The following is a 21,438-nucleotide window of genomic DNA, read 5'->3' as shown; positions in this document are numbered from 1 at the left end:
GTAGCAATTCGAGTTTAGTATGCCTGAATTCAGAATAACAAAATACATCTTTTAGTAAAGTTTTTTTTAATGTTCTGTGTTTGCAAATACCCCTTTTAGAAAGTTGGTATTTGCTTGCCTAACCATTTCAGCCCGCCTCTTCTAGGATGTGTATCTGCTGTCTGGTTTCTGTGTGTGACAGGGCTGGGGAATTCCAGGAGAGAGGCTGGGCAGCCATGTGGTGAATAGAAAGATTACACCAGGATGGGCGGGAGGAGCGCCCCTTGACTCTGAATAGGGCTGTGCTTTGCCACCACCATGCTGGCTCCACCTCCTGCCTCCTGTGGTGACCTGATCTGACCTGGTCAGACCCGGTCGCTCCCTCCTCCCGCCGCGTGGCCCGCCCCGAGTGTGCCCGGCATCCTCCTGCTGCCTCCGAGCTCTGCCACTGGACCCTGCCTGCCCTCTGTACCTGCTCGTTCCAGGTACCTGGATCGCCGCCCTTTTCTGCCGCTCCGTTAGTCGTTCCACCGTCCTTGTGTGAAGTTGTGGTATTGTACTGTGAAGTTTTTCTCCTGTTTTGTTCTTAATTGGTAATTTTGCTCGCTTATTGTGCCCCGCTTGTCCCCGCTTGTCCCCTGCAGCTCCGTTAGTCGTTCCATCGGCCTTGTGTGAAGTTGTGGTATTGTACTGTGAAGTTTTTCTCCTGTTTTGTTCTTAATTGTTAATTTTGCCCGCTTATTGTGCCCCGCTTGTCCCCTGCCCCACCCCGCTCCCTGCCGCTGCTTCCCCACGGCCCCTCCCACGCTCCCTCCAGCATTACCACACCGCTGATCCCCCCTCCCGCCACCCCGCTCCCGCCTCCCAGCTGCTCCTCCCTCCCACTAGGGTAGATAAGGCGCGGCTCACGGGCGAGGAGCTGTGACCTGATATGACCTGGTCAGACCCGATCGCTCCCTCCTCCCGCCGCGTGGCCCGCCCCGAGTGTGCCCGGCCTCCTCCTGCTGCCTCCGAGCTCTGCCCCTGCCTCTGGACCCTGCCTGCCCTCTGTACCTGCTCCTGCCAGGTACCTGGATCGCCGCCCTTTTCTGCCGCTCCGTTAGTCGTTCCACCGTCCTTGTGTGAAGTTGTGGTATTGTACTGTGAAGTTTTTCTCCTGTTTTGTTCTTAATTGTTAATTTTGCTCGCTTATTGTGCCCCGCTTGTCCCCTGCCGCTCCGTTAGTCATTCCACTGTCCTTGTGTGATGTTGTGGTATTGTACTGTGAAGTTTTTCTCCTATTTTGTTCTTAATTGTTCATTTTGCTCGCTTATTGTGCCCCGCTTGTCCCCTGCCGCTCCGTTAGTCGTTCCACCGTCCTTGTGTGAAGTTGTGGTATTGTACTGTGAAGTTTTCTCCTGTTTTGTTCTTAATTGTTAATTTTGCTCGCTTATTGTGCCCCGCTTGTCCCCTGCCCCACCCCGCTCCCTGCCGCTGCTCCCCCGCGGCAGCTCCCACGCTCCCTCCAGCATCACCGCACCGCTGACCCCCCCTCCCGCCACCCCGCTCCCGCCTCCCAGCTGCTCCTCCCTCCCACTAGGGTAGATAAGGCGCGGCTCACGGGCGAGGAGCTGTGACCTGATCTGACCTGGTCAGACCTGGTCGCTCCCTCCTCCCGCCGCGTGGCCCGCCCCGAGTGTGCCCGGCCGCCTCCTGCTGCCTCCGAGCTCTGCCCCTGCCTCTGGACCCTGCCTGCCCTCTGTACCTGCTCGTGCCAGGTACCTGGATCGCCGCCCTTTTCTGCCGCTCCGTCCTTGTGTGAAGTTGTGGTATTGTACTGTGAAGTTTTTCTCCTGTTTTGTTCTTAATTGTTAATTTTGCTCGCTTATTGTGCCCCGCTTGTCCCCTGCCCCACCCCGCTCCCTACCGCTGCTCCCCCGTGGCCCCTCCCACGCTCCCTCCAGCATCACCGCACCACTGACCGCCCCCTCCCGCCACCCCGCTCCCGCCTCCCAGCTGCTCCTCCCTCGCCCCTCTCCCCCACTCTCCATTTATGGCAGAGTGCCTGCGTGCGCGCAGCGGGTGCGCCGATTGTGCGCCGAAGGCACGCCAAAGGCAAGCCCGTCTGCGCCTGGACCGCGCCCAGCGCCAGAACCCCTGGCCCCCGCCGATGCCCGCCCGCCGGACCTACGACAACGCCACCCTCAGCGCACTCAACACCGGCCGAAACCCCGGCTGCCACCGAGCCACCCCAGGACGCACCCACGGACCCTTCACCTGCCAATCCTGCAAGTTCTCCTGCATCCGGACCTGCACCGCATCCGCCAAGACGAGCACCAGCAGCAACCACCTCAAGTGCATCCTGCTCAACACCTGCTCCGTCCACAGGCACGCCGTCGAACTCTGGAACCTGCTATACACAACAGCACCAGACGTCGCCTTCCTCACGGAAACCTGGATGAACGCCTCCTCAGCGCCCGACATCGCCATCGCCATCCTGGATGGATACAAGATCACTCGGAGGGACCGCATCAACCAGACAGGAGGAGGCATCGCCATCATCCACAAGAACACCATCCGCATCACGACCAGCCCCGACGACACCCTCACAGCCGCCGAACACCTGCACTTCCAGATACACACCGACCCCAAGACCACCCTCAGAGGCACCCTCATCTACAGACCCCCGGGACCACGCACACAATTCAGCGAAGACATCGCCGATTTCATCAGCCCGCACGCCCTCCCCTCCGCTGACTACATCCTCCTCGGGGACTTCAACTTCCACCTGGAGAACAACAACGACCGCAACACCACCACCCTGCTGGACAACCTCGCCAACCTCGGACTCAAGCAACTGGTGACCACCCCCACCCACTACGCCGGCCACACGCTTGACCCCATCTTCTCCTCCAGCAAGGACATCGCCTTCAGCCACACCACCGGACTCCACTGGACGGACCACAGCTGCGTACACTTCAGCTTCAGAAGGACCACGACCCACCACCGCCCACAACAGGTCCCCGCAGAAGCTGGAACAAGATCACAGCCGACCAGCTCGCCACATCCCTGAGCCAGAACCCACCCGCCAGCTCATCCAACCCCAACCAAGCCGCTGACAACCTCACGAGGTGGATCAGCTACAGCGCAGACAACCTCGCCCCACTGAAGACCCCCCCGCCAGACCCGGCACCAAGAAAGCATCCTGGTTTACCGACGAACTCAAGAGCTCCAAGAAGAACTGCCGAGCCCTCGAGAAAGCCTGGCGCAGAGACCCAACTACAGACAACATGACCACCCTCAAGCTCGCCACTCGAAAACACCACCAGCTGATCCACACCACCAAGAAAACCGCATTCAAGGAACGACTTGACAATAACGCCCACAACAGCAAGGAACTCTTCAACATCGTCAAAGAGCTCTCGAACCCTAGCGCCGGAGACAACGACATCACCCCATCGCAAGAACTCTGCAACTCGCTCGCCTCGTTCTTCCACAGCAAGATCGCAGACATACACAACAATTTCAGCACGCAGCCGATGCACCCTACGCCCGCACCAACGCCCCCCACCACCACCATCCGCGCCTGGACCCCGGTCAACACCGAAGACACCATCCGCACGATGAACTCCATCCACTCCGGATCACCAACCGACCCCTGCCCTCACCTCGTCTTCAACAAGGCCGACTCCTTCATCGCACCCCACCTGCGGGACATCATCAACGCCTCCTTCGACACCGCCACCTTCCCAGAGAGCTGGAAGCACGCCGAACTCAGCGCCCTACTGAAGAAACCATCAGCGGACCCCACCGAACTCAAAAACTACAGACCCATCTCGCTCCTTCCTTTTCCTGCCAAAGTCATTGAGAAGACCGTCAACAGACAGATGGCCGCCTTCCTCGAGACTAATGGATCCCTCGACCACTCACAGTCTGGCTTCCGGGCCAACCACAGCACCGAGACCGCCCTCAGCGCAGCCACCGACGACATCAGATCCCTGCTCGGCAACGGGGAAACAGCGGCCCTCATCCTCCTGGACCTCTCCGCAGCGTTCGACACGGTCTGCCACCGCACCCTAGTACAACACCTCAGCAACATCGGAATCCAAGAGAAGGCACTGGAGTGGATCATCTCCTTCCTCGCCGGAAGAACCCAGAGAGTCCGCCTCCCCCCGTTCAGATCCGACGCCACCGAAGTCATCTGCGGCGTACCCCAAGGGTCATCACTCAGCCCCACGCTGTTCAACGTCTACATAAGCCCCCTTGCAGCCATCACACGCCAACACAACCTCAACATCATCTCCTACGCCGACGACACCCAGCTGATCCTCTCCCTCACCAACGACCCCACCACCGCCAGAACCAACCTCCACGAAGGGATGAAAGACGTAGCCGAGTGGATGATGAACAGCCGCCTGAAACTGAACTCAGATAAGACGGAAGTCCTCATCCTGGGATCTTCGCCCTCCGCCTGGGATGACTCCTGGTGGCCCCCTGCCCTGGGCAGCGCACCCAAGCCAACAGACCACGCACGCAACCTGGGCTTCATCCTGGACTCCTCCCTCTCCATGACCAGACAAGTCAACGCCGTCTCCTCGTCATGCTTCAACATCCTCCGCATGCTACGTAAGATCTTCCGGTGGATTCCCACCGAAACCAGGAAGACGGTCACCCAGGCCCTCGTCACCAGCCGTCTGGACTACGGCAACTCCCTCTATGCCGGAACCACAGCCAAACTTCAGAAGAGACTCCAACGCATCCAGAACGCCTCAGCACGCCTCATCCTGGACATTCCCCGACACAGCCACATTTCCGAACACCTGAGAAACCTGCACTGGCTCCCCGTCAGCAAGAGAATCACTTTCCGACTCCTCACCCACGCACACAAAGCTCTCCACAACCAAGGCCCAAGATACCTCAACGACCGCCTGACCTTCTACACTCCCACCCGCCAGCTACGATCGACCAGCCACGCCCTCGCCGCCGTCCCCCGCATCCGAAGAGTCACAACGGGAAGAAAATCCTTCTCCTACCTGGCTGCCAAGACATGGAACTCCCTCCCCATCCACCTCCGCCTGACCCAAGACCACCTCTCCTTCAGGAAGCAACTCAAGACATGGCTGTTCGAGCAGTAGCGGACCCCCTTCCCCCAGCGCCTTGAAACCCTACGGATGAGTAGCGCGCTATACAAATGCTTTGATTGATTGATAGCGTCCTATGTCTCTGCCCTGCACCCTGAAAGCAGAAGCCTGCATCATGTCAACAAAGTGCTCAGGAACTGGACTGAACAAGGCAAAGGCCCCCTGGCCTGAAAGAACAAAAGAAATGCAGTGTAAATATAGGAGCCCTGCTCCTAAGAAATCAGATCCTGCTTGAACCACGAAAAACCTCTGCCCGGCAAGAAGGACCTGGAAAAGCTGAAGGACGAGTACTGTCCATGACCTGTGGGATTGGCCTGCAGTGGGTTCCTTGCTGAGAAAGGAGAGGAAAAGACTGAGAGAGACTTTGCAGAACTTGTGCTTCAACCAAATCTCCAAGGGCTTTTGGGTGAGCTTGCCCCCTGAACGGTGTCCCAGGAATATTGGACTCCTCCTGCCTCAGACATTGCCCAAAACTTGCCCTGCCGCTGGAGCCGCGATCGAAGTGCGACTCGAAACCCTGTTTACTCAGCAGCCGTGGCCGCCCCGCACCGTGTGGCTCCGCTCTGTACGAGTCGTAACCCGCACTGTCCATGCCGGGCCGCCTACACCCCGCTGCACCCTCCCCCGTGAGCCGCACAGCTCGTCTCGCCGCCCCGGCGGCTGGCAGTTAAAGACCGGAGCGCCCCGCAAGGAGAATCTGCCCCGTACGCCAAAGCGTACTGGCTCCCCTGGCACCGCACTCCCGAACCCGCAGCCGCGCACTGAAGAGTACGGCTCGTACGCTCGAGGCGTACCGGCCGTCCCGTACTGCGCCACTGGGTTCTGATTTGGCATCCCTGCTCCAAGGCACGACGCGCATCCCGCACCGCATTGTGAAGCGGCTATGACCCGGACCGTCCGCTTTGTCCTGCAGCCCCGCTCAGATGCCCCGAACCGAGGCATCCAACCAAGCCAGGCCCGCACCGGAGAATAGCCCACGCACGCTCCTGGGACACCTTCACCTGCCGCATCATCCGCCTCGACCCCTACGAACTTCAAGGTACTGTGAGAGGCACCCCTGACTGTGTGCGCATCGGACCTGCGAGTCCGCAACGTTTTTTTACTCTTTTAAGACACGAGAGAACCGCGCAGTCAGCGCGACACGCAGAGACCATTAAGACACGCATTTGTGAAGTAAAACTTTCCTTTCTAATAGTATTGTGGCCTAATTGTAAAACGTAATTGGTTCTTATGCTAAGCCTTATATAAAGTAATTATTTTTGATACAAAACCTCGTGTGGTATCCCTTTTGTGGTGTTATCATTGAATTACTGTATGCACTTACAAATGCTTAACCCATAACGCTCTGAAGTTTAGCCTTGTCTACTCGCGCCACGCAACCTAGAGGGTGAGCAGGGATTATTTTAAAGAGTAAGTCCCTTGCCCTGACTAGAGGAGAGGGTCCCTGCTTGTCACAACTCCTTACCTGTGCCAACCAGAGACCTCCAATTCTAACAGTGGTCCATTGCTGCACTCCATAGCCGCTGTCCATTGCTGCAGTCCATTGCCGCAGTCCGATACTGAAGTCCATTGCTGCACTCCATTGCTGCAGTTGTCTATTGCTGCAGTTGTCTATTGCTGCAGTTGTCTATTGCTGCAGTTGTCCATTGCTGCAGTTGTCCATTGCTGCAGTTGTCCATTGCTGCAGTTGTCCATTGCTGCACTCTGTTGATGTACTCTATTGCTGCAGTCGCCCATTGCTGCAGTCGCCCATTGCTGCAGTCGTCCATTGCTGCAGTCGCCCATTGCTGCAGTCGTCCATTGCTGCAGTCGTCCATTGCTGCAGTCGTCCATTGCTGCAGTCGTCCATTGCTGCAGTCGTCCATTGCTGCAGTCCATTGCTGCAGTCCATTGCTGCAGTCCATTGCTGCAGTCCATTGCTGCAGTCCATTGCTGCAGCCCATTGCTGTAGTACATTGCTGCAGTTGCTGCAGTCGTCCATTGCCGCGGTCCATTGCTGCAGTCATCCATTGCTGCAGTCGTCCACTTCTGCACTCCATTGCTGCACTCATCCATTGCTGCACTCATCCATTGCTGCACTCCATTGCTGCAGTCGTCCATTGCTGCAGTCGTCCATTGCTGCAGTCGTCCATTGCTGCAGTCGTCCATTGCTGCAGTCGCCCATTGCTGCAGTCGTCCATTGCTGCAGTCGCCCATTGCTGCAGTCGTCCATTGCTGCAGTCGTCCATTGCTGCAGTTGTCCATTGCTGCAGTTGTCCATTGCTGCAGTCGTCCATTGCTGCAGTCCATTGCTGCAGTCCATTGCTGCAGTCCATTGCTGCAGCCCATTGCTGTAGTACATTGCTGCAGTTGCTGCAGTCGTCCATTGCCGCGGTCCATTGCTGCAGTCATCCATTGCTGCAGTCGTCCACTTCTGCACTCCATTGCTGCACTCATCCATTGCTGCACTCATCCATTGCTGCACTCATCCATTGCTGCACTCCATTGCTGCAGTCGTCCATTGCTGCAGTCGTCCATTGCTGCAGTCGTCCATTGCTGCAGTCGTCCATTGCTGCAGTCGTCCATTGCTGCACTCCATTACTGCACTCCATTGCTGCACTCCATTGCTACCACTCCATTGCTTCGGTCCATTGCTGCAGACGTCCATTGCCGCAGTCCATTGCTGTGGTCCATTGGCGCTCTCCATTGCTGCACTCCATTGCTGCATCCATCCGTTGCTGCAGTCCATTGCTGCGGTCCGTGGCTGCTTTCCGTTGCTGCGTTCCGTTGCTGCGGTCCATTGCTGCGGTCCATTGCTGCTCTCCATTGCTGCACTCCATTGCTGCAGTCGTCCATTGCTGCACTCCATTGCTGCAGTCCATTTCTGCAGTCGTCCATTGCTGCACTCCATTGCTGCACTCCATTGCTGCGGTCCATTGCTGCAGTCGTCCATTGCTGCACTCCATTGCTTCCATCGTCCATTGCTTCCATCGTCCATTGCTGCACTCCATTGCTGCACTCCATTGCTGCACTCCATTGCTCTCTTTTTATCAGAGGGTAATGTCAGAAGCTAGATGGTTGTTAAAATGTGTTCAAATTCAAACTGGAGCCATAGTTTAAAGATCTTTAAAGGGTCTGGGGTGCTTGTTTCAAAATGTGGGGCTTGATGCGGGAGGGGGCAAGGGAAAGTGGAGAAGACTATTAGTAATAACCCATCGGGGTTATTGGCGATACCGAATTCTGTTTTCTGTTACATTTAGTATTGCGAATCTGTTAATTAAGCGCCTATCACCAAGACCCAGCACTATATAAATTAGAATACAAATACAGTGATTGCGTTTTATTGTAATTTTATTAAAATATGATTTACTGTCCCACTTTCGCATAAATAAATGTCTGCTACGGCTTCATTTCCTTTTTCTTGTGTGTGTTTGCTTGAAGGGAGGGTGGGTGTAGTTTCTCTTGCCTGTCAGTTGCGTGAAGTCAGAGGAGGCCGCATGCTGTCACTGCTGCCTGGGCCTGGAGTGTAAAGATGGAATCCATTTCCGCGGTGCTTCCTTTTTGTTTTATAGCTATAAGGGTGTCTAATAAACTACGTATCTCTGGAATCGCCATGGTTAATTTCTGAAGTTATTTTTCGGCTTTAATCCTCTGGGCTATTTCTTGGCCAGAGGCAACAATTGTCTCGTTCTTTATTAACCTAATTGTAGCAGGGAGACGTATAGTGTGCACTCTGTCAACACGTGGGCAGGCTACTCTCTGTGTTGCTTCTCGTCTAAATGCTGTTTTGTTTGGCTTGGTGTACGTTGTGGGAAGCCTGGCACGCATCTGATGCCTTGGGCAATATTTTATAAAAAATCAAGTATTAAAAGAACTGAGGTGAGGATGTCTTGTTGGAGATTCGCGTCTGCTGTGGCGCATCCTTGCAACGTTACTCAGATCTATGTTACACGGAGCTTCCAGTAATGGGCTCCCTGTCTGTCTCATGTTGCTCTGCTGGTAGCCTCCCCTCACTTTCATATGGGGTCATATGGGCATCTGTTCATTGTCATGAGACCCGGGCGTCCGAGGAAGGACTTCCAAGGCACGTCACTCATTCTGCCAGACTGAGATGCTGCTTGTTGACATCCTTCTCCAGCGTTTCACTCCCTCGAGGGCCTTCACTCACCTTCCACGTGACACATTCCAAACATGCGCAGAAACACAAACCTGCACCCGGCTCATTTTTGGATTCCCCTTCATTGCATCAACCAGTACATTTCAAAATCTAAGTACTTTTAGTGTGTGTGTTTTCTTTTTTCACATACACTGGTAGCTCCTCCCAGTGTTGGTAAACACTGGCAAAACAAGACACACACCACTGTGAGGACTAGCGTGCTATGAGGACCGATCCCCATAGCGTTTGCATGTGTGTGCGTGTGCTAATTACAGCAGCCTCTTAACACGTTTGTGCAATCAGCCTCTGACTAGCAGGAAAACAACAGTCTTGCAAATAAATAGGAACGACTATGAAAAAAAGCCTTATTCTTGAAGATATGCAGATTTATTTATTTATTTACTTGTGTGTATAGACCACCTGTCACATCTGCATTCGCCCCTGCTTACATTAATAACTGACCAGGTTAACTTCCATTTGCTTTACCTCAAGATCTGAAGCTTCCTCTCTGAGTCAATCAGCTGTCATTATAAGGAATTCCTATCTGTGTTTTTTTTAACATGTCATTCAAGCATTCTGTGGTATGGTTTTGTTCATATGAGGCATTCATCTATTTGGGTGCTGTACACAACTGTACCATGTAGAAGGCAGAACTACTTATTGTGGTAAAGAAATTTGCAACATATTATAATAGAACACAGTTGCTGATTATATTTAGAAGTGTGTGAATACTTTGTGAATAATTTAAGGTATGAACTGCCCCCTGGTTTACGTTATAAGGATATTGCAAGATAAAGTCATGGACCTCCCAGTGACTTGCCATATACTGTTTACATATGATGGGGATATGCACTCCATCTTCTTTCCCCCCGGTGCTCTTTTAAACTTTTGTGGCATCTTTTTAATGAAAAATGTGAGATCTTTAATATTGACAATCAGTTGTTTTTCACTTGTAGCCAAAATGTTAAGTAGCTGTTTATATGATGTCTGGTAACGCCAAGATATATTCATGTTGTCGTATAGCAACTCAAGCAGTGCAGTAAGGAAAGGTGTTTCAATAAGTGCATCCTTATCAGCTATTGAAGAAGAATTTCCAGAGGAAAAAGATCTGAAGAAAGAGAGAGGAATATGTCAAGTCTCACTTTATTTAGGTGGCATCAACATTTCTGTCCAGCGACCTCCCTTTCATATTCCCTACTGTATGTTGCTGGGGGCACTGTGACGTCTCAGCTGGAATCTAATACATTATTACATTACGGTAGATCTGTTGTTTTCTTATTGCGGTTGGCCACAATTAGAAAGTAATAACTTATTACAGTTGAGTTGTGACATGATCCCTGCTGCCAGAGCCAGCAGCCAAGGTGAAAGGCAGGTCCAAGAGCACCATTGCAGGTGCAGTTTAAACAAAGAAAAGGAGAACTGCCTTTTTAGGTCGAGCTTGGGCAGCACATGCGCTGCTCTGCGAGGCAGGCTGTATTCGAGAATAGACGTGAAGCCCTGCCCACTGTCTGCCCATATTTGTCATCGGCTTGTGTCAATGTTCTTCGTAAATGCTGACTTCTGATTCGTTAACAGGCTTGTTTGTCCCTCCTTAGTACCGCCTTGTCTTCGTTTGTAACCTCCCATGAGGACTTACCCTTTTGCTTCTGTTGTTACATGGTAGGCCTAATTTAGTCTGTAAACACTACTTTCTTTAATGAGTTTCTCATACTGCAGGCACTGCATGCTTCCTGCAACATTCAGCCCACCATGCGCTCTTTCACTTTCCAAGCAGCCCGGGATAATCGCTGCCACTTCTTTGAAATGAAATAGGTCTCGCATTTACAAGAGTTTGAGCTATTGGCATTTTAAATGACAATGTCTTTTATTTATGTGTTAATTATCAAACCAGATAACTAAAAGGCACTGTCATTTACAATGCTAATAGCTTAAACTCTCGCAAATGCGTTACCTATTGCATTGGGTTGTACGACGATACTACGCTGGTAAATACATCACAGGCATTTTCCTCCCATTTTTTACTGCGATTATGCATTTTCATCGCATTCCAATACCACTTGTTTCTATTTTCAAAAACAATGTATTTGTGGGGGGAAACCCCCACCCCCCAACTTACCTTAAATTTGTGGTATTGGTATGCAATGTAAATGTATAATCACAGTAAAAAATGTGTGCTAAAAATGCGAGTCAAATGCATGCAATGTATTTACCTCGTTGTAAAGGCTGTTTCCCATAGCATTGCAAATGCTTGTTTAATTTGAGCAGCACTGCCGCTTCAGCTGGGATAACGGCAGAGTTGTGCAAACCCGGTGAACGCTAGGCATGCAGCTTCAAGACAGAGCGTGAGTAAACATTGAATGAGTCTCAGCCACAAAGCTACTGCAGGGAAGGAACCTTGTGAGTAAACATTGAAAGAGTCTCGGCCAGAGAGCACCAGCAGAGAAGAAACCTTGTGAGTAAACATTGAATGAGTCTTGACCAGATAGCAACAGCAGGGAAAGGACCTTGTGAGTAAACATTGAATGAGTCTCGGCCAGAGAGCTACAGCAGGTCAGGAACCTTGCGAGTAAACATTGAATGAGTCTCAGCCAGAGAGCAACAGCAGGGAAGGAACCTTGTGAGTAAACATTCAATGATCTCGGCCAGAGAGCAACAGCAGAGAAGGAACCTTGTGAGTAAACATTGAATGAGTCTCGGCCAACAAAAGATCCGATGATGCTAACAGCCAAGATTACATCAATGGCAATAAACATACCAATGGCGGATAATGGCTGTTGAGGGTCTTCTACACATCTGTGCCAGATCCTTTGAGGCCTCTTGGCTCCACTCCTTTTTGATTTAGTGATATATATATCCGGAAGCTGAGTAGGGCCCCCAGAACGCTTCTACTTCCCCCCATTTTGATATATAAGCAGTATTATCACAGCCAAATTTGCACGACCTTTGAAACGAGGGTCTTAGTCGGCCCCACTGGTGTTCGAACCTTTTGACCTCTGGAGTATGCTCCATTCTCTGAAGTGGGCTCTTATACCTCACTGGTTTGTTAAAAACTCAACTTTGTAAAATGAACCCTCTATAAAGTTGGCATATGTTAAATCCCTCCCAGTTCCAGGAGTCGGGTACTTTTCTATTAGTGGCGAGCCGTGTGTGACACTTGAGGAGGAAGGAATAACCAGCACTCTTGGCAGGCAGCTTGCCTTCTAAAAATGCTTGTATTTTTAATAAGGCAATAATCTAGTCATTCAATACATATCAATAACAAATGCCTTCCTAGCTAGAGCATTGTTTTTTTTATAAAAGTGAGTTTAATTTTGTGTATGATTATTAGCATCAAAAAGATGCCTGCTCTTCTTGTGGAAGCATCGTGATCATGCTTTCTAATTGTTTATAAATTATGGTCACCCAGCGCAGGTTGACGAGGGCCAGATTTTGTGAAATCCTGACCTGGCTCCACCCTCAAAGGCTTTACTGGCCAGGTAGGTTTACATGATGACTCCATGTCATTGAGAATGCGATTCACCATCACTGAGTTTTTCTTTTACAATCTCCTTCTTTTGAAGCAATCCCCACTGCCCCATCTCCCCAGAGCACTTTCTTGGCCTCCTTCACCTAAAGCACCCAGCTTTGCTTGCCTTTCAGGCACTAGCCTTTGCTCCCTTTCCTAGGCCCACCAAGGCGCCAGAAACCGGTACTCGGAAGCCTGTTTCTGGTCCAGGGAAGGCATGGCTTGGCAGTTCGGGCTGGACTGTTCCCATGAGGCACAGGGTCAGACTGATTTGCATATGGCCATGTCTGAACTGGGGTGGCAGAGTGGGCTAAAGAACGGTGATGGATTAAACCCAGATCTGTGGACTGGGTGTGAGTGTTTGATTGGTTCAGATGCTCCGTCCATCACCACCCCCTTTTGTACCACTTTGTTCGCCGTAAGTTGCCAGGGTATGCTCAGACGTGAGTCCCTTGCTCACTTTGCCACTGGATTCAAGCAAGCCGGGCTGAAGACGGCTGAAATGCCAGAAACCGGTCCTCGGAAGCTTGTTTCCGGTCCAGGGAAGGCATGGCTTGGCAGTTCGGGCTGGACTGTTCCCATGAGGCACAGGGTCAGACTGATTTGCATATGGCCAGGTCTGAACTGGGGTGGCAGAGTGGGCTAAAGAACAGTGATGGATTAAACCCAGATCTGTGGACTGGGTGTGAGTGTTTGATTGGTTCAGATGCTCCGTCCATCACCACCCCCTTTTGTACCACTCCCTGCAATATGCTAGCTCTCACCAGTCATCTTCGCTCCCACTGTGTGTCCATTGCATGCACCCCCAGTCTCTGTGCCTTGACGGGTGTTCATCCTCCTCTTTTTACCTTATGCCTGGTTGATACCCCGTGCTCCAATGTGTGTCCACCCCCAAATACACCCCCTTTGGTTTATGTATCGCTGCCTTCATAAGCTGTAATTCCTGTGTCTGCTTCAGCTCACATTGTCTCACTGTAGCCCTGCTCATCATGTCTCTGCTCCCCATAGCTATGCATCCAGTGCTTCCCCAGTCTGTCTCCATTCTCATCCTAGGAACTAATGCAAAGCTCTCTCAACAAGGAGAAAGCAACTCCGAGCTCTACGTGAAAGACCACACGGTCTTATTAATTAAATCACAGAGTTAATCTTGAAGTATACGGAAAAATCATCCAAATGTTCAAATCATTTTATTTTTCAACGATGGTTGATTCACCAATCTACGAATAGAATATTCAATATCATATCTTCGTTATTTGAAAAAGTTTTTCAGTGATGTTAACACATCCCGATGCATTTCGGGCACCGCCCTTCCTCAGGGGATTACTCTACAAAAACAATCCAAAATAAATGATGTTCAAATATGCAGTTATCATGAATGCAAAACATACTATCTAGCATTAATACTTCATTCACATGTATTGATACACCTATACCTAAGTGAACCTTATCTCAGAAAAAATCACCAAAGTAAAATCACCAAAGAATCGTGGGTGGGATCATAGTTCCCTCCACCAAACGAGTGAACAAAGGAAACGTTAAGTGATTGATGTGAATAGAGATTGTCCATAGGAAAATAACCGAACATGTGAACAAGCCTCTAGTTCGCGGGTGCATAAAAAGGATTAATCGAGTGCTGCATGTAAACTCCCTAGCAGCGTGAGGTTCAAACAATATGAGTCACGAAATCTGCATGAATTTCTAACTGGGAGAATTCAGTGCGTATAGCCACATGCCCCGTCGTAGAGAAGACGAGTTCCCTGGAGGGGTAACTTACTTGTACGGGAGTGTAACAGGTTCCGCGAGTGAAAGCAGAAACCAGGAAAAGCCGGCGCTGCAAACTGGTGGTCGCTAAAGTGAAATGCGAGTGAGCATAGACACAGACAGAAGACTGCGTGACTAAAGGTAGAAAACGGACTCCCCGTGCAAACGAATAAGGTGTAAACAGACTGAAACCCAGTGAAGTCAAGAAAAAGTAGAAAACCCTATAAAGAGTGGGCAACCAAAAACTAAGAGCCATTACCAGTCATATAATGGACATGAAAAAATGCAAAAAAATATTATAATAATAAATGAAAGATGAAAAATGTCGGTGTAAAAAAATGTGTGGGTGTGTAAAAAAACAGTGTAAATTTTACAGAATAATATACATACATTACAGATAACATAAAAATTCCATTCGGTCATTTAACCCATCGGGTACCATAGTGGACATGAATCGGATCCAAAAGTTCTCTCGTTTGAGCAATGTGTTTTTGTTGTTGTGTGTCACTTTGACATGTTCTAAAATCAAAAATTTCAATTGTGCCACACTGTGTCTGTATTCATGGAAGTGGTTAGCCACACTAGATTTTTGGTTGTGGGTGCGTATGTTACTTTTGTGTTCCAAAATGCGAACACAGATTTTACGTTCTGTATGTCCAATGTAACATTTACCACAAGGGCATTTCAACATGTAAATGACGTTGCCACTGTTGCAGGTGGCATTGACTCGCAGTTTTATCGTGTGTCCTTTCATGGGGTGGCGTGTAGTGTTGCCAGGAATGCAGTTATTGCAGTTGCTGCAATTGTAGCAAGGTTTGAGTCCTGTATAAGTGGACATAGTGATAGTAGACTTCGGTTGACTGAGGATTTCCTTAACATTTCTGCCTCGAGTAAATGCAAACATGGGTGGTTGACTAAAGAGTCCGTTGAAATCAGGTTCCATTGCCAAGATGGGCCAGTGTTTGCGAATAATATGCTGAAATTTGTTGGATATCATCGAGTGTTTAGAAACCACGACCATCCGGTCAGAATGTTTCTTAGGTTTCAGTTGCAGAAGATCGTTCCTGCTGGTTTTTTCAGTTCTTTCAATTGCTAGATCCAATATGGGGGTGGGATACCCCCGCGCTTTCAATCTTTCCAAAGTCATTTTCATTTGTTTCTTGCTTTCATTGTCATTGGAAACAATCCGTTTGATACGAAGCAATTGAGCATAGGGAAGATTGTTTTTTAACCCTAAACGGTGAAAACTAGTGTAATGCAGGGTCGAATTCCTGTCAGTAAGTTTTCGAAAGATAGTTGTATGCCACTCATCACGTTCTCTGTGGATTTCTACATCCAAATAATGGACACATTTCTCGCTGAATTCCCATGTGAAACGGATTCTTTCATTGAATGTATTCCATGTCTCAAGAAAACTCACTAGGTTGTCAGCTGTTCCACTCCATAATAGGAATATATCGTCTATGTACCGGAGAAACAGTTTACCATGTTGAAGCCAGCTGTTATGACTTAAAATGTGGGTCTCTTCAAATGTTCTCATGTATATATTGGCGTAGCAAGGAGCTGCCGAATTTCCCATGGCGGTGCCGTTTAGTTGGAGAATCCATTCTCATCCTATCATTACAACCTCCGGCGAGGTTTGATTAGTCTGTGCACAAACCTACTAGTTACAACCTGAAATTGTCTCTTTATTCTGCCCTTTGTGGGCCCCTAGGGATAATCACACCAGATTCATAGCAGCCACCCAACAGGGTGTTAAAAACCAGGTAAAATTAGCACCATCATACTGCTTAACGTTATTAAATACCCACAAATAAAATAATCACGTGACTCTTATTCTCTTGGGTGCAATATTTCCATACCCGGCATTTACCTTTATGTAATAAAGCATTCTCGTTGTGTCCTTAATAACTGCATAGTATTCATTTGCTAAAACAAATCCAGGATTGCTTTAAACTGTGTCCCAGTAAGCCCCATATACCAGAAAGACAAAACAATTGATACACTTGATTATAAATTAATTGTAAAGCGCACAATTGCCATCACATCCATCCACTACTAAACGCATAAGTAAAAAATATTTATATTTACACTAATAGCTCCAATTCTAAAAATGTGAGACCTATTGCATTGCAAATGCTTGTTTTTTTTCATGATGTTGTGCAGCATTTACAAAGCCTATATGTCTAAAAGGTGAGACTTCTTGACTTTGCCAATTTGTGTTTATTATGGTTGTAAATCTCGTATTCCTTGTGTAGATCTGGTCAGAGCCTCATCTCTGGAGTTACACCATGTGAAAGATGCTCAGATTATTGTCCGGGTCCCATCGCGGGCTCTCTGATAGTATACAGGACTCCCTTGCAGCAATTGATTATATTTTCTGCCGTTTTTGTGATGCACTTTGTTGTGTGGTCCATTCACTGGAAAAGGCTCTGTTAGACCTGACAGCCTTAGGATGATCTTTCCCCAACTTTTTTCCTGCCTCCCTCCATTTTCTGTGCTTGTTTTTGCTGGTTTAAGGACTCTGCACCCGCTACCACTGCTAATCAGTGCTAAAGTGTCAGTGCTCTCTCCCCTAATCATGGTACCATGAGCTCATACTCACTTGGCATATTTAATTTGCTTATAAGTCACTAGTAAAGTGCACTACATGTGCCCGGGGCCTGCAAATTATTTGCTACTAGTGGTCTGCAGCACTGACCGTGCCACCCACATATGCAGTGCCTGTGTGTGAAGTTTACTGCCACTTCGACTTGGCATTTAAAGCTACTTGCCAAGCCTAAAACACCCCTTTTATTACATATAAGTCACCCCTAAGGAAGGGCCTTGGGAATCCAAAGTGCGGGACGCTATTTGAGTAAAAGGCAGAACATATACTTCTACATTTTACATGTCCTTGTAGTGACAAACAGCTAAATTACTTTTTCACTGCTGAAGGCCTACTCCCCTAATTGGCTAGAACTGGGAATTCCTTAGAATACCTTTAAGGTGTAATTCCTGATTGGAAAGGAGTAGCCGTTTCATGTTTCATATCTTTGCAATGGTAATGATAAATCCTCTTTACTGGTAAAGTCGGATTTAACACTACTATTTTAGAAAAGCTACATTTAGAAAGTGGACTTTACTTTGCTTCTACTGCTCTTTGTGCCTTACACCCTGTCTCTAATACACGTCTGGCCTGGGTGACCGGCCCCTCTGTGTATTCCTTCTAGAGAGCTGCAGACACTGCAAGGGTTGGGTGTGATTTAGCACTTATCTGCATCCATCTGCATCCCAGTGGCTCTTTCTAGGCAGATGGGAGGAAGGGGGCCACTCTTACCCTTTACAAGGTAGTAGACTGACCCCCATACAAAGAAATGATAACTCCCTTTGGTAGTCTGGAGTGAATGCTGGGATTGGAAGAGATACTGGTGCACTTCAAAACCACGCTTTGAAGTTTCCCTCACATCAAAGGCACATTTGGAATGATGAGTCTCTGGCCCCATCAAATCCCACACTTATGGATCTACACAGAACGGCTGACAAAAGACTCAACTGGAGTCTTGGTTTCTCCTTGAGTCCACACTCCGCGATAGGAGGAAGTCAAGGAAGGATCGTATTCCCTTGCTCTGCCTATGGCATCTTTACATTGAAAGTGTAATCTATAATTTCTTCAGCGCACTTGTCTATGTGGTCAATTAAATGTCACATTAAATGCCACTAGATTTTCGTGATGGACCCACCATTTAAGCTTATCCAGTGTTTTTTACTTTTTTTCCAACAGGACATAAAAGCAGTAAAGAACAAAAAAGGTGAAGGCATTAAACATCACTTGTGTAGGAAGTGATGTAAAAACAGTGCACCTCGAAAATTCTTCCCTTGAAGGCTAATGCCTCGTCTAGGTCTGTTTCTACAGAAGAAAACCCAAACTGCCCAATGTGGTCTGTACTTGGCTCCTAGGGATCACCTGGTATACATTGACGAAATAAAACACTGACATACTGAAGCAAGTCTGATAAGGTTCTCATTACGAAGGAAGATCTAACCTGGATCAGAAAGAACACACAGAAGTGAAACCGTATGAATATCTAGAAAGTGACAACACATTTATTAGGGCGAGAAAGAGCAAGTGCAACATCAGAAAATCATACTGGAGAAGAACCATATTGATTGACTGACTGTGGAAAAGTGTTATTTGCAATGAAAGACCTAATGCAGCATCAGGGTGTCCATGTAGAGGAGAAACCATATAAATGTACAGAATGTAATAAAGTGTTCCATAGGAAGAAGAATCTAAGTCGGCATTACAAAATCCACACTGGAGAGAAACCATATAAATGTACAGAATGTGATAAAGCATTTATAAGAAATGGAACGCTAATGCAACATCAGAAAATCCACACTGGGGAGAAACCATATCAATGTACAGAATGTGACAAAGCATTTATAAGAAATGGAACGCTAATGCGACATCAGAAAATCCACACTGGGGAGAAACCATATCAATGTACAGAATGTGACAAAGCATTTGTAATAAATGGACAACTAAAACAACATCACAAAATCCACACTGGGGAGAAACCATATAAATGTACAGAATGTGACAAAACATTTATAGCAAATGAAAAGCTGAAGCTACATCAGAAAATCCACACTGGGGAGAAACCATACCAATGTACAGAATGTGATAAGGCATTTATAACACTTGGAGAGCTAAAGCTACATCAGAAAATCCACACTGGGGAGAAACCATACCAATGTACAGAATGTGATAAGGCATTTATAACACTTGGAGTACTAAAGCGACATCAGAAAATCCACACTGGGGAGAAACCCTACCAATGTTCAGAATGTGACCAGGCATTCATTAGAAAGTCACGTCTAATGGAACATCAGAAAGTCCACACTGGGGAGAAACCATATCAATGTACAGAATGTGAGAAGGCATTTATAGCAAATGCAAACCTAAAGCAACATCAGAAAATCCACACTGGGGAGAAACCATATCAATGTACAGAATGTAACAAGGCATTTATAGCAAATGCAAACCTAAAGCGACATCAGAAAATCCACACTGGGGAGAAACCATATAAATGTACAGAATGTGACAAAGCATTTATAGCAAATGCAAACCTAAAGCGACATCAGAAAATCCACACTGGGGAGAAACCTTACCAATTTACAGAATGTGACCAGGCATGCATTAGAAAGTCACATCTAATGGAACATCAGAAAGTCCACACTGGGGAGAAACCATATCAATGTACAGAATGTGAAAAAGCATTTAGAAAAAACATGGAGCTTAAGCGACATCAAAATATCCAATCTGGGGAGAAACCATATAAATGTACAGAATGTGACAAAGCATTTATAACAAGTAGAGAGTTAACGCTACTTCAGAAATTCCACACTGGGGAGAAACCATATCCGTGTACTGAATGTGACATAGCATTTATAACCAATAGAGAGCTGAAGTAATATTAGAAAATCCCCACCGGAGAGAGACCATTCGACTGCACTGAATGTGAGAAGGCATTTATTAGAAAGTCGCATCTTATGCAACATCAGATAGTCCATGTAGGAGAGAAACCCTATGAATGTACATAATGCAAAAATACATTTATTACTAGGTAAAGGTAAATACTACATCAGAAATTCCACACTGGTAAAAAACGATGTGAATGTGACTTAGCAGTTATTCCAAAGCAAAGTTTAAAAATACATCAGAATGTTCACAAATGAAAGAAACCACTTAATTGTACAAAATGTGACAACGCATTTATTCCAAATGGAGGGTGACCATTCAACTGCACCGCACGTGACAAGTTATTATTTTAAGGAGAGTGTTAAAGCAATTTCAGCGTCCACACTGGGGAGAAACCACATGAATTTACAGAATGTAACAAGGGATTTATTACAAAGCAAAATGTAATACAAGATCAGGAAGTTCACACATGGGAAAAAATATATGTATGTACTGAATTCCACAAAGCATTCATAATAAATGGAAAACTGAAGCGAAATCTGAAAATCTACTTGGCAAGAAATCCAGTGTATGTACAGAGTTTAATAAAGTCTTCCGCAGGAAGAATAAGCTAATGCAGCATAAACAAATCCGCACTAGGGAGAAACCCTAATAATGAATAGAATGTGAGAAGAGATAGATTACAAAACAAAATGTAATATATCATAAAGTTCACAGAGGAGAGAAACTCTATAAATGTATTGAATGTCACCACGCATTCATAAATGGAGAGCTAACTCGACATCAAAAGTCAACCCCGAAGACCGCACTGAATTTAGCAAGGTATGTATCGGCAAGGAAGAGGTAAAACTGCATCAGCAAGTCCCCACTGAGAAAAATCTATATGAATGTACAGACTCAATCAATCAATGGGTATTAAGCGCAGCATATCATCAGTGAGGTTGTCAAGGCGCTGGGTGAGGAATTTTTGTCCGGAGGGGCCGATCAGTTGAACAGCCAGGTCTTGAGTCCTTTCCAGATTCATTAATGAGGCAGATCTCAGGTGCAAGGGGAGTTCATTCCAGGTATTTGCTGCCAGGTGGGATTAACAGCGGCCTCCGTGCAGGATGCTTTAGACTCTTGAAGTTTAACCTAGGAAGAGGGAGGCGGACTGCCGGTGTCTGGTGGGGAGCCATCTAAAGATCTTGCGGCGCATGCGCATTGTGAGGAAGCAGATGGTGGAGATCATGTTGATTTGCTTCTTCATAGAGAGCTTGTTGTCCAAGACAATGCTGAAGTCTCTGACATGGCCGGTAGGGGAGGGGAAGAAGCCAGATTCTGCTTACCCCAATGCGTTGCTTCAAGGAGATGCCTGGTTACAAAAAGGGGTAACAATAATAGTTCTAGGTGTAGTACTGGTACCGTTTCTTTATATGGTGGATCAATCTGTGAACGAGGATATGATGAGGAAACTTAGGATGTATACACTAAATGT

General features: G+C 47.8%; 1 protein-coding gene across 1 annotated transcript in view; it reads left to right on the top strand.

Moving 5' to 3' along the window:
- LOC144762066 (uncharacterized) overlaps positions 1-20,502 on the top strand; it is a 56,577-nt gene extending 36,075 nt beyond the window's left edge. Inside the window, exon 2 of the mRNA XM_078647203.1 lies at positions 18,264-20,502. Coding sequence (XP_078503329.1) covers positions 18,680-19,957 — 1,278 coding nt within the window. The 5' untranslated portion in view covers positions 18,264-18,679 and the 3' untranslated portion in view covers positions 19,958-20,502. The remainder of the gene's footprint in view (positions 1-18,263) is intronic.
- The last annotated feature ends 936 nt before the right edge of the window (positions 20,503-21,438 follow it).

The sequence above is a fragment of the Lissotriton helveticus genome, chromosome 6, assembly GCF_964261635.1.
Source record: "Lissotriton helveticus chromosome 6, aLisHel1.1, whole genome shotgun sequence".
NCBI classification, from domain to species: Eukaryota; Metazoa; Chordata; class Amphibia; order Caudata; family Salamandridae; genus Lissotriton; species Lissotriton helveticus.
Note: the sequence above shows the minus strand (reverse complement) of the source record. Positions and strands in the feature narration are given on the sequence as shown.